The sequence below is a fragment of the Macaca mulatta genome, chromosome 3 (genome assembly GCF_049350105.2).
Source record: "Macaca mulatta isolate MMU2019108-1 chromosome 3, T2T-MMU8v2.0, whole genome shotgun sequence".
Taxonomy (NCBI): domain Eukaryota; kingdom Metazoa; phylum Chordata; class Mammalia; order Primates; family Cercopithecidae; genus Macaca; species Macaca mulatta.
In genome coordinates this window covers 173,842,099-173,854,800 of record NC_133408.1, presented here as the reverse complement: position 1 = coordinate 173,854,800, position 12,702 = coordinate 173,842,099, and the positions used below count along the sequence as shown (strand labels likewise).

Here is a 12,702-nt window from a genome sequence, read left to right as displayed (position 1 = left end):
TTCTAAGACATTAGAGGCTAACCACAGTTCCCTTGGTACATCCAACTTACTCTCTGGCTTGGACTCCCACAGCTAGTCATGTGTTCTGAAATTAGCACTGCAAGGACAGAGAGGAGGAGGAATTCAGACGCTCACTGCAATCACAGCCATGGTTTCTGCAGGTACCATTGCAGTCACTAACAGCACTGGGGCAAAGGAGCAGGAGTTGCCTGAACATCTCTGTTGAGAAATATGCTCATTCCAGAAAAATTATTTCCTCCTATTTCTCAGCTTTTCACTCTCCTTTAAATATCAGGGAACTTCAGCACTCTAAATTAATCAGGCTTCTGAGTATAGAGAACTTTCTATAGTGACACAGCAGCTTTTTCCTCTACTTGCTCCCACAGTCACCTCATGTGTGCCTGGGGGCACTGCCAACAGTCAATATGCAGGCCTGGGCCATAGAGAGATTTGAGTTCGTAGTTGGTCTTCAATATCTTTATCTCCCCAAACTCTCGTTCTCTTAAGAACCTTCAGAAAATGTTACTTGCCCTTCCTCCTAACGTTATTCGTGTTCTTTCATAGGTCTTGGGACTTCCTGATAAAAAGAAACATAATCTGATAAATCACTACACATTACAATGAGTTAGCTTACTGGGTTAATCCTCTTAGGTATATTTTAATTTTAAAAGACCGCTATCGGGAGAAAGAAACTCAGAAGAACTCAAAATCATCATACCACATTCCAGCTCTAAACTTTTATGATTCTGTGAATAAATCTTTTAAAGTGAAATTGCAGATCCTTGGGGAAACTGAATGAAAGAATCCTGTGGCACTTAAGCATAACTTTACAACTGGGGAAAAACCCAACAATATATTTTTACATTTTGACGATGCTGTCAGTAGTTCACAATGCTTGACATGAATTATTCACTAGTTCAGTATTTGCTCTTATTCATTTGTCTACAATCATAAAATATGGTTCGGGTGTATAGAAAACAGTTACTGAGAAATAGTAGGAAATCCATCACAGTCTTCTTAGTGGAGAGAGCTGCAATGATGGCTTTAATCAAAACCAATCCTGAAAGATCTATATCACCTTACCAGTGAAAAATGCTCTTCACTGTGGGAGAGAATCTCTCCAAGAAATGAAACATGCATAGTTTAAATGCCTCTGTGACAAAAGTTGTAATTACTCAATGAATTGCAACATGGGAAAAACAATGGAATTCAGAAGTCTCAGTTCAACCATTTAGCAAGTTGTTGACCCTTCTGGAGTCCCAGGCTCCTCTTCCATAAAATAAAATAGTGATTAGCACTAGCTGATCTCTAAATTTCTGTCTGGAATTAAATTTCTATGAATTTTTAAATTCCATTATTCTATCATCATAAATTCTAATAAACAACTAGCCAATGTTTATAGGTAAAGAATAAACTGTACCCTTTCTTAAGAACAAATATACTTACTTAACCTTGGCAAAGCTTATTGTATTGCAATTTAGGATGATTATCAATTAATCATCAATTATCCACATATGGAAAGACAAAATAGTGTAAGATAAAAAATTGGTATCTTATAGTTACCGATTCATTCTGAAATATTGATATAATCTACTACAATTACACTGTCGGTATTACTAGCTCAACTGATTTGTTTTTATTTTAAAGAATTATTTTCAAAGAAATTAATTTAGAATTTTCGGGTTTTTAAATTTTTACATAGAGCTGAGTTAAGTTTAATACTTGATTCACCATTGACCTATGCTTGACTGATTTTATTTTAAAAATATGAACATGCTTGAAACTAGTGCCCCTCAGCCCGATCAGTAGAAAATTAACAACTTGAACCTACCTCTGCATACCTCTCCTGTCAAATCCCTGTGTCTCCTTCCCAGAGATAGTAACTATGCTCAGTTGTCTCTTTCCTCTTACCTTCCTCCCTTAGTTTTAAGCCTAAATTTTATTTACATGCAGGTAGATATATTTCATTCATTTTCTCATACTGTATGATATGCTGTTGTGTGACTATACCATAACTCATGCTTTCTCTTATGAATGTGTGTTTGGGCTGTTTCAATTTTTTACTAGTACAAGCAATACTGCTATGAACATTCTTATACAATGCTCCAGGTACACATATGCTAAACTTTCCACGTGTAGTAGTAAAAGTACTAGGTCATAGTGAACTTGGATGCTCAACTTTATAAGACAATATAAAATTGTTTCCTACGGTGGTTGAACTAATTTCATACCCACAAACAAGGTAAAAAGATCTTCTGGATCTACAAGTTCTCCAACACTTGGTATGTTTTGATTTCTTAAGTTTTGTCAATTGAATGGATATAATACAATATCCATTAATATCCATTAAGAGCACATATCATATGGTCTTTAGTTGCATTTATCTGAATACAAATGAGGTTGATATCTCTTCTTATGTTTATTTGCCTTCTCTGATTTATTTTCCATAAAATTCTTTTTCTCATCTTTTATTTTGCCCATCTTCTTATCCAGGGACATGCGATATATTTCTCTTTAGTTAGGCCTTCAACACCCTTAAATAAGAGTTTTGTTAGTCCCCCTACCCCCACAAGTCTTATTCATCTTTAATAAGATTTGTTTTTGTTGTTTTTATAAATGGGTTTCTTTTAAAAGTTGTTTTCTAATTGCTTGTTTCTGGCATACAGAAATGCAACTGATTTCTGTTTATTGAAGTCATATCTAGTCATGTTGTTGAACCCTCAAAACTCTATTATTTCTAGTAGCTTATTGCACATTTTTAATATTCTCTATAGATAAACATGTCATTTGCAAAGAATGACTTTTATGTTCTCCTTACTAACCTTTACACCTTTAATTTCTTTCTCTTGTTTTATGGTGTTGGCTAAGACCTCCAAAATAATGATGGGTTGAAGTGGCAATGGCAGACATCCTAACTTGTTCCCATTTTAAAGGAGAAAGCTTAGAACATGTCCCCAGTTAGGATAAAGTGTATTTCAAAGATTTTTGTAGACATCCTCTATGAATTTGTGGAAATTCCCTATTACTAGTTCACTGAGAGTTTTTATTGTGAATGAGAGCTGGATTTTATTAAATTGTCTGTTGAGTCTCTATATCTCTGGATCATAAGGTTTATTTCCCTTAATCTATTAACATAGTTAATTATGTTTATAGATTTTCTAATATTAAACTCTCCATACACTCCTGAGAAAAACCCAATTTGGTGGTAATACATAGTCTTTTTAATACACTGTCAGATTCTGTTGCTAATATTTTGTTTAGGACTTTTACAGATATATCATGGGTGAGACAAGCCTGTCATTTTCCTTTCTCTTATTGCTCCTTGGCTGGCTTAGATATCAAAGTAACCTCATTAAAATGAATTGTGAATATGCCTTCTATTTTTAGTGTTTGAAAGAAATTGTTCACTATTGGAAGGTCTGTTTTGAAAATTTTGGGTCTAGGCTTTTTTGGTAGAAGATTTTTAATTTTTTAATTTAGCTTATTTTAATTTATAATAAATTACTTTTATAGTTATAGGACTACCCAGGGTTTCTATTTCCAAGCTAGATGTGTAATATTTTCCTAGGAATTTTTGTATTTCATCCAAGTTTTCAACTGTACTGACATAAAAGTTGTTTCAAAATTCTCTTTTTAATCAAACTTTTAATATTTTCAAAAACAGTCTAATCTAGTGATTTTTCTTCTCAAGACCTTAATTTATCATCTAGATACATTTTTGCTTTCTGCTGTCCAGAAAAGCTTGTGAAACTTCACCACCTGTATCATGCACAATATGATATGCTTACACAGAACCGGAGAGAAAGAAGTATATTTCATGCTGTTTCAAAACTAGCCTACTATCTTTTCAAAAGATCTAAGAAGTTTATTTCATTAACAGTTGATGAATGATAGTTTGTTTTTGCATTTTTTAAAACACAGGCAAGAAATGGTGCCACGTTACACTCTAATTATATACCCATGTTCTGAACTTCTATTGGTTTTGATGTAATAATTACAGCTTTTTATACTTTAGTGATAAGACTCAATTGCTACATCTAATGTCAAGGAAAAAAAAAACCCTGATTCCTTTTTTCATGATATCTGACATTTACAAAGTCATGATACTTTAGTTTTTACATGGAAAGCTAAATGTATATAGAAATTAAGACTCTCATGATAGAAATGTTTTCAACTGTGTTTTGAGTCCAAAATACTGCGGAGTTGTTTTCTTTGGCAATTCCATGTCAAAACATGGAATGTTTTCTGGGGGAACAAGAGATCTCCATAACAAACTCCAGACTGTCATGTCACCATCAGCATTCCAGGTACCCTAATTGCTGAATTCTTCTGGCTAGCAAGAATTTAGGGGCTGCTGACTTCTAGACCAACCAGTGTTTTTGTTTGTTTGTTTTTGTTTTGAGATGGAGCCTTGCTCTGTCGCCAGGCTGGAGTACAGTGGTACAATCTCAGCTCACTGCAACCTCTACCTCCCAGGTTCAAGCGATTCTCTCGCCTCAGCCTCCCAAGTAGCTGGGGACTACAGGCACGTGCCACCACGCCCAGCTAATTTTTGTATTTTTAATAGAGACAAGGTTTCACCATGTTGGCCAGGATGGTCTCTATCTCTTGATCTCATGATTCGCCCACTTTGGCCTCCCCAAGTGCTGGGATTACAGGTGTGAGCCACCACTCCCGGCCTAGACCAACCCCAGTGTTTCTTAAGCTTTAATGTGCGCTCAAATTGCTTTGGGTGGGGGGGTCTTATTAAAATGCAAATTCTGATTTCTTAGGTCTGCAATGGAGCCCAAGAATCTGCATTTCTATGAAGTTCCAGGTGATGCTGCTGCGTGGACCTTCCTGTGAAGCACTCTACACAGCCTGAGATAAATGGATGTCTGAGCCAGATAGCTTCTGGACTGTCCGGCTATCTCTTTGCAAACTCAAAATATATGATAGTCAAGCATGAAGTGAAGGTTCTACAGAGATACGCTGCTAATGTGTATGCTTTTAGTTTGTCAACAAAACGTGTTATTTTGGTCACTTTCTGATTTCTCTGTTAGACTATAATCAGAAAAACTTGCTCATTTAAGCATCATCTAAATGTCCACTAATTGCTCATTTTCACACACAGGTTCTAAAGAGAGTGGTGCTATGTTCCAAGCTTTCCATCATATATGAATAAAGGATTTTTTCTTTTACAAGATACGTCTTCAAGAAGATGTACCCTCTGTTGTCCCTCATCTCAGCCTTATCACAAATGTAGTATGTACTAGCTGCTGTCATATCCCTGAATGAGGCACCCAAGGCAATCAATTCATTCTCCATTCTGTCCCCCAAAATCCTCAGGTGAATAGAAAGATACTTACTGAGAAAGAGAAGTTACGGGCTCCCCTGCCACCAAGAAAACATCAGTCTCTGGTGTGAAGAAGAGACTCAAGGTCATTAAACTCAGGATCTCCAATTAGCCCCTTAGGCTCTAGAAGTTGGAGCTCGCTGTCTTTAAAGTAGGTGCTCTGCTTGCATGGGAGCCTGGCTCATGAAATAGGTATGTTCAAATCATATCAAAAGTTCTTTTTTTAAAAAAAGAATGAAAGCATATTTAAAATACATTAGAAAAGCTTACTATTTAAAGAGAACTTAGCATGAACTCATTGTAAAATAAATAATCACTAATTTTCCTTATGACCATATCTAGATTTTCAAATACTGAATTTATATAAAATAGGACACAAGTTTCAGTAAATTTGAAGAAAGGAGTTAATTTTTTTTTTTTCTTTTGAGACGTAGTCTCACTCTGTTACCCAGGCTGGAGTGCAGTGGCACAATCTTGGCTCACTACAACCTCTGCCTCCTGGGTTCAAGCAATTCTTGTGCCTCAGCCTGCCAAGTAGCTGGGATTACAGGTGCGCCCCACCACACCTGGCTAATTTTTGTATTTTTAGTAGAGGCAGGGTTTCCGCCATGTTGGCCAGGCTGGTCTTGAACTCCTGACCTCAGGTGATCCAGCTGCCTTGGCCTCTCAAAGTGCTAGGATTACAGGTGTGAGCCAACACACCCAACTGAGAAAGGAGTTAATTACAACAGAACTTCTTCTATGGTTCTAGAATAAGAATAAGCCTACACTTATCAGAAGGATGACTATCTTACTTAGCTTTTCAGGGGTAAGATACTCTTGGCAAGCTTTGACTCACAGTTTCATTTCTTGGTAAATAAAATATTTATCCTCATTTTGTGAATATCAATTCCTAGTCATTTAAATGAATCACATCTCTATTAAATTGCTTATCTGGTACTAGTCCATGTAATCTAGTACAATTCTTGAATATGTAGCCTTTAATTTTTATATTGTTTTTAAAATTTTCCCCTTTACTTATTCAAAGGATACCATCCAAAATTAGTTTAGTGAGAGCATGATACGCCGACAGATCACAAATTTCAGAAATGTGGTTGTGGGAAAAGTCCGCCTTCTGGCAAGAAAAAGAGAACAAAATGTTACATTAATATTTTATTTTTCATATTTACCACAATTAACTGCACAAGAAGAAGGTATTTCCGAATGTAAAGTTAGAATTCATTACTGAAAGTACACTAAGGCTAAAGGAGTCATCTGTCTTTAATCTTTTTTTTTTTTTTTTTTTTTGAAATGGAGTGTTGCTGTGTTGCCCAGGCTAAAGTGCAGTGGTATGATCTCAACTCACTGCAACCTCTGCCTCCCGGGTTCAAGCGATTTTCCTGCCTCAGCCTCCTGAGTAGCTGGGATTACAGGTGCCCACCACCACACCCAGCTAGTTTTTTTGTATTTTTAGTAGAGATGGGGTTTCACCATGTTAGCCAGGATGGTCTCAATCTCCTAACTTCATGATTCACCCACCTCAGCCTCCCAAAGTGCTGAGATTGCAGGCGTGAGCCACCGCGCCCAGCCATTTAATCATTTTCTAACTGGGATACTTTCTGTCCACCTTGAGAATAGTAAGAAGGCCTCTTCCTTATGGTGCACAGGAACCTCCCAATAACCTAAACACTTTCAATTCCTGCAGCCATGCTCTCCACTTTTAGCATTTATTTTAAATTTCCTTGGTCTTCCTGCAGGATTTACCTCAATTTCATCCTTACCTACAACCATTTTATTTTCTCTACTGCCCAGTAAACTGTATTCACTTCATTTCTGTGCATATCTTCTTTCCTGTTCCTTTACCTTTTCTATTCCTATTTCCATATATTGTCCCATGATACTCTCTAAATGCCAAAATATTCAATTTTTTTTTTTTTGAGGTGGAGTCTCACTCTGTTGCTCAAGCTGGAGTGCTGTGGTGCGATCTCAGCTCACTGCAACCTCCGCCTCCCGGGTTCAAGCAATTCTCCTGCCTCAGCCTTCCAAATAGCTGGGACTGTAGGCGTGTGCCACCGCACCCGGCTTAATTTTTTTTTTTTTTTTTTTTTTTTGTATTTTTAGTAGAGACGGGGTTTCACTGTATTAGCCAGGATGGCCTCGATCTCCTGACCCACCTCCTGGTCCACCCGTCTCGGCCTCCCAAATTGTTGGGATTATAGGTGTGAGCCACCATGCCTGGCCTAGTCTTTCTTATTCATCTCCAGGCAATGCCTCTTCAACTTTACATTCTTTCTCAAAGTTGACTACTGTAGGAAAGCATTTTCAGCAACATCTGTTGTTTCTAGTCAAACATGTAAGACTAAAAAACAATATTAAATAACTTTAATTATTCACCTACTGGCAAAAGATAAACAAAAAAGTTTTTTTAAGGAAAGAAAAACTCAAGTTTTAGAAACACTGCATTCATAATATGCTGGGTACATGATAATCATTTTCAGGAAAACTATCAATCAATTACATAATAAGTGCTATTCTTATTTTTCCATGTCCTTTAAAATAGTGATTTCACCCCCCAAATTTATGGAGATTATTTTAGCAACACATTAAATACTAAATCCTTTAAATATTAAAAACTTTATATAGTAAATACTAAAAACTAATTTAGATACAACTCAAATGGCATAGAAAACTGATGAAGTGAATTGCAATATAGCAAGCAACAGGACTACTTAGTAAAATACAAGTGAGCAGACCATATGAAGAAACAGAAATGTACAAATAAAAGTGTTACTAAAAAAATCAGAACACCAAATGTATGCATATGCAAATGGGAGCTAGGTAAAATGCATACTATGAAATAAGTCAGTTTGGCATGATGTAAATGGAGTTTAACGTTCATTTTTTTCTTCTATAGAATAATAATAAACTAGGAATAAACTTATCATATAGGGCTTACTTATCATTGACACGTTTTCATGAACACCTTTCATTCTGGTGCTTCTGGTGCCATAGCATGACATCTATGTAACTACACTTCAGGCAGGGGAGCTAATACTATGCTCTCTATGTAGCTATGGTATTAGATTTCTTTTGCTTTTTTTTTTTTAGATGGAGTCTCACTCTGTCGCCCAGGCTGGAGTGCAGTGGCTCAGTCTTGGCCCACTGCAACCTGAGCCCCCCAGTTCAAGCGATTCTCCTGCCTCAGCCTCCTAAGTAGCTGGGACTATAGGCTCCCACCACCACGCCAGGCTAAATTTTGTATTTTTAGTAGAGGCGGGGGTTTCACCATGTTGACCATGGCTGGTCTCGAACCCCTGACCTCAAGTGTCAGCCTCCCAAAGTGCTGGGATTACAGGCCTGAGCCACTGCGCCCAGTCAGTTTTCTTGAAAGACCTTAAAGGGGTTTGTGCCACTGTTTGGACTCCCATTGGAACCTAGAGCTTGGAAAAAGTAGCCATCAAGTCAAATTAACATTTTTCACCTAGTAAGAGCAAAAGCATTCTAATAAATACAAAAAGAGTGTACGTACAAGTCCCCACTCTAGCAAATGCATGTTCTCTCTGGTTGGTGGTACCAGGTTCATAGATATTAAATGAAAAGGAAGTGGAGCTTCTCAAGAGGGTGGGGGATAGTACACGAGCCTGACTTACTGGAAAGAAGTGGGCTGTGGGCTCTCAGACTGCGGGTTCAATCCCAGTTCCGCTACCTCCCAGCAAAGGTGAAGTTAGTTACTTAACCTTTCATGCTTCAGTATCAGGACAGTATCAGCTGCCCCACAGCTTTATTGGCGGGATTAAATAATACATTGAAAACACCTGAGGCTGGGCGCAACAGCTCACACCTGTAATCCTAGCACTTTGGGAGGCCAAGGCGGGCAGATCACCTGAGGTCAGGAATTTGAGACCAGCCTCGTCAACATGGTGAAACCCCATCTCTACTAAAAATACAAAATTAGCCAGGTGTGGTGGTTCTTGCCTATAATCCCAGCTACTCAGGAGGCTGAGGTAGAAGAATTGCTTGAACCTGGGAGGTGGAGGTTGCAGTGAGCCAAGATCTCGCCATTGCACTCCAGCCTGGGCAACAAGAGTGAGACTCCATCTCAAAAAAAAAACAAAAAAAGAAAAGAAAAGAAGACAAACACCAGGAAGCCACCATCATTCCTTCCCAGGTCTACACAGAGCTCACAGTGGCTCGCAGCACCTCAGGGTATAGCCTGGCACTTGGTACACACTTCTCTAAAATGACCAATATATTTGCTCGTGATTCTCCAGGAGCTCAGAACCTTAAAGATGGGGTCTATGATTTGTTTTTGTTTGTTTGTGGGGTCTTTCTGGGAGAGTGCAAGGAAGGGGTATGAAAGGGAGAAACTCCAAAGTTTTTCCTGGGGTAGGGATCATGCTGTTACCATGAATGACTGCCCTGTGGCTTCAGGCAAGGCGACTGGAACAACAAAAGGAGGAGCAAATCAGCTCTGCAAATTAAATTCCTGATAACCTCAAAACCCTGCGGCCCCACACTGAGTACAGACAGGCACCTAGTGCGGCTTCCTGCACAAAGGAATGTCACCCTGGCAAAAACTACAATTTCAAAGGGAAAAAGTGTGCTATTGATAATGGAATGATATAAAATAGAAGAACAATTGAAAATTAAGGTCTCTCATCAGTATAAGGGAATGTCTGTTTCTTGATTTCAAACGGATTTTCCTATTTGTGCAACTCTCCATAGAATATTTTGGATTTAAGTTAATTTGGTTTGTAAATAAAATAAAACTAATAGATAATAAAAGGCAATAGTTGATGTCCATTCCTTAAAATAACTTTAATTAAATATTTGAGTCCAATATAACAACACTAATCACAAAACCCAGGGTGATCATTTCCAGATTTGTCAGCACATTAGAGTCACCTGATGGTCTCTTTAAAAGTCCAGGCCAGGCGTGATGGCTCACACCTGTAATCCTAGCACTTTGGGAGGCTGAGGCAGGTGGATCATTTGAGTCCAGGAGTTCAAGACCAGCCTGGGCTACATGGTGAAACCCCATCTCTACAAAAAATACGAAAAAAAATTAGCCGGGTGTTTTGGCACGTGTCTGTAGTCCCACCTACTCAGGCTGAGGTGAGAGGACCACTTGAGCCCAGGAGTCCGAGGTTGCGGTGAGACTGAGACAAGATTGTGCCACTGCACTCCAGCCTGGGCGACAGGATCACTTGAGCCCAGGAGGCTGAAGGTGTGGTGAGACAAGACTGCGCCACTGCACTCCAACCTATCTCCAAAAATAAAAGTCCAAAGCCCACACCTTACCTTGGACCACTTAAATCAGAATCTCTTGCAGTGGAATTTGGGCATCAGTAGGTCTGAAAACTCTCCCAGGGCATTCCAAAGCGCAGAAAAATGTAGGAACCACTTCTCTCTGACCTTGCTACTTAAGTATGACCCATGGATCAGTGGCATGACATCACCACGAAGGTGTTTAGTAATCACAGGCTCAGGCCCCACCCCAGACCCAACGGGTCAGAATTCCCTTTTCACAAGAACCACAGGTGATTTGGGCATGCATTTAAGCAACAGACTCACTGCTCTAGGGCATAGCAAACTATTCCATCCACCGCTGTTCACAGGTACTTTATTTCTGTTTCAGAAATGCAAAAGCAAGTGCAGAGAAGCAAGAACGGAGATCTGAAAGCATTATTTTCTTAAAAAGTAAAGTTGGATAAATAAAAGGGCAAAGTTTGAGCCTAGGACATTTTTACAGATTATTCGGATATAAAATTTTTCAGAAAAATTATTCTGCTATATGTCCCATAACATCATGCTGTACATCTCAAATATATACAATAAAATGCATTTCTTTAAATAAAATGTTCCAAGTAATATTTTTTAAAAATTGTTCTGCTATAACAACAAAAAAGTGCAATAATAACTACTATTCAAATGAGGGAAAAAGGAGACCAGAGGAAAGTTCGTTGGTTTGAACACCAGGTTTGAACAAAGCTTGCTGAAAGCCTATCCATTGACAGACCATATCCGTTTTCCAAAATAAAGGATACACAAGGTCGCCTTTTTTATTTCATTTCAGAAACTTACATTACTTACCTCTGTATCTTATTCTCTCTGAATTCTCTATTTGAGTGGTATTTTGCTTATTTAATGCACTTTTGCAAACCCCTAAACATGTGTAATTAATGTATTCATAAAGTCTACCTTGAGGTTTTTGGGTGGCTTGAAATTGAAGAATGTAGTCAAATTATTTTGAGAAGCATTAAGTTCTAGGAGATAAGGCATACAACTCACACAAGATAAATCTGGGGGGGAAACAGATACAGAATAAGGTGAGCCAATAAAATAACAAGACAAAGGCATTAAAAACAGTATACATGACCTCAGAATATTTTAAAATTATAACGGTTGCAAAGACATCTTAATTATTCCATATGAGTGAGAGGAATAAAATCAGGTGTATGTGAAACATACAAAAAAAAATGTGGAAAACTCTCGATGAGTCAATAATTTAATCCTCTTCTGCAGGAGTGGCCAATCCTTGTATGCCCTATTTTGGGGGCAGCCAAGTAACCAATACCTGTGGCCTCTTCCTCATGCCCGCTCCCTCTCCCGCTAACAGTGAAATGCTACAAAACTTGCCAGCCTTTGAGAAAAGGATGAGAAGCAAAAGCCTTGATAATCCTCTTGATAATTAGCCCTTAAATAACTAAATTAGATCTTTTCATAAAGAGTGGAAATGCCACAATTCGGAAACTCTTTGTTGTAAATTAAATTTTGTTTCAGCTGGACTTAGCACCAGATCGCATTAAGTATTTGAAGCGATTTAACTCATTGCTGTTATTTGATTTTTGACTCTGGATTGGATCAAATGCACATCCGAGTTTTGCATTTTATCCGAAGCACACACTTTGAATCTTGAATACTAACTAAAGGACTACTGTGCTAATAAAGGATACTGCTAATGAAATTACATATAAAAGATAAAAGATATGAACTATTGCTTTATATTTCTCTATGACTTTACAGCAGACACAGAGGTAGCGGAATGAATTAGGGAAGGAATCAGGAAGGGTCACACAGGAAGGGTTATGGCCCTGTCTCTACCAGTAAGTCCTTTCTCCGCCTGAAAATGGCAACAATACTAGCATTTCCCTCTCTCTCCTCGTTCTAGATCACAGTATGCGCTATTACAACCCCCTGGGGACGACCTCTAGTGGGAGAGTGCAGCCTCCTCACCCAAAGCCAAGCAAAGTGCTTCTACCTTTCTCCAGGTGGCACAGACACATGCAGATCTGGGGAAGGAAGCCAGTCTGGAGTAGCTGGGGCCCTGCCCTGAGATAGGTGGCACACGCTGTGTAAGGGACCTCCTGGTATCTTCCCTTCTCAAT

The 12,702-nt window shown here is 38.4% G+C and overlaps 1 protein-coding gene across 5 annotated transcripts in view; it reads right to left on the bottom strand.

Moving 5' to 3' along the window:
- LRGUK (leucine rich repeats and guanylate kinase domain containing) overlaps positions 1-12,702 on the bottom strand; it is a 129,358-nt gene that overhangs the window by 101,665 nt on the left and 14,991 nt on the right. For all 5 annotated transcript variants that reach the window (XM_001100217.5, XM_077997366.1, XM_028846303.2 and 2 more), the window contains exons 4-5: positions 11,516-11,616; positions 6,368-6,449 (exon numbers count right to left, since the gene is read on the bottom strand). In XM_001100217.5, coding sequence (XP_001100217.4) covers positions 6,368-6,449; positions 11,516-11,616 — 183 coding nt within the window. The remainder of the gene's footprint in view (positions 1-6,367; positions 6,450-11,515; positions 11,617-12,702) is intronic.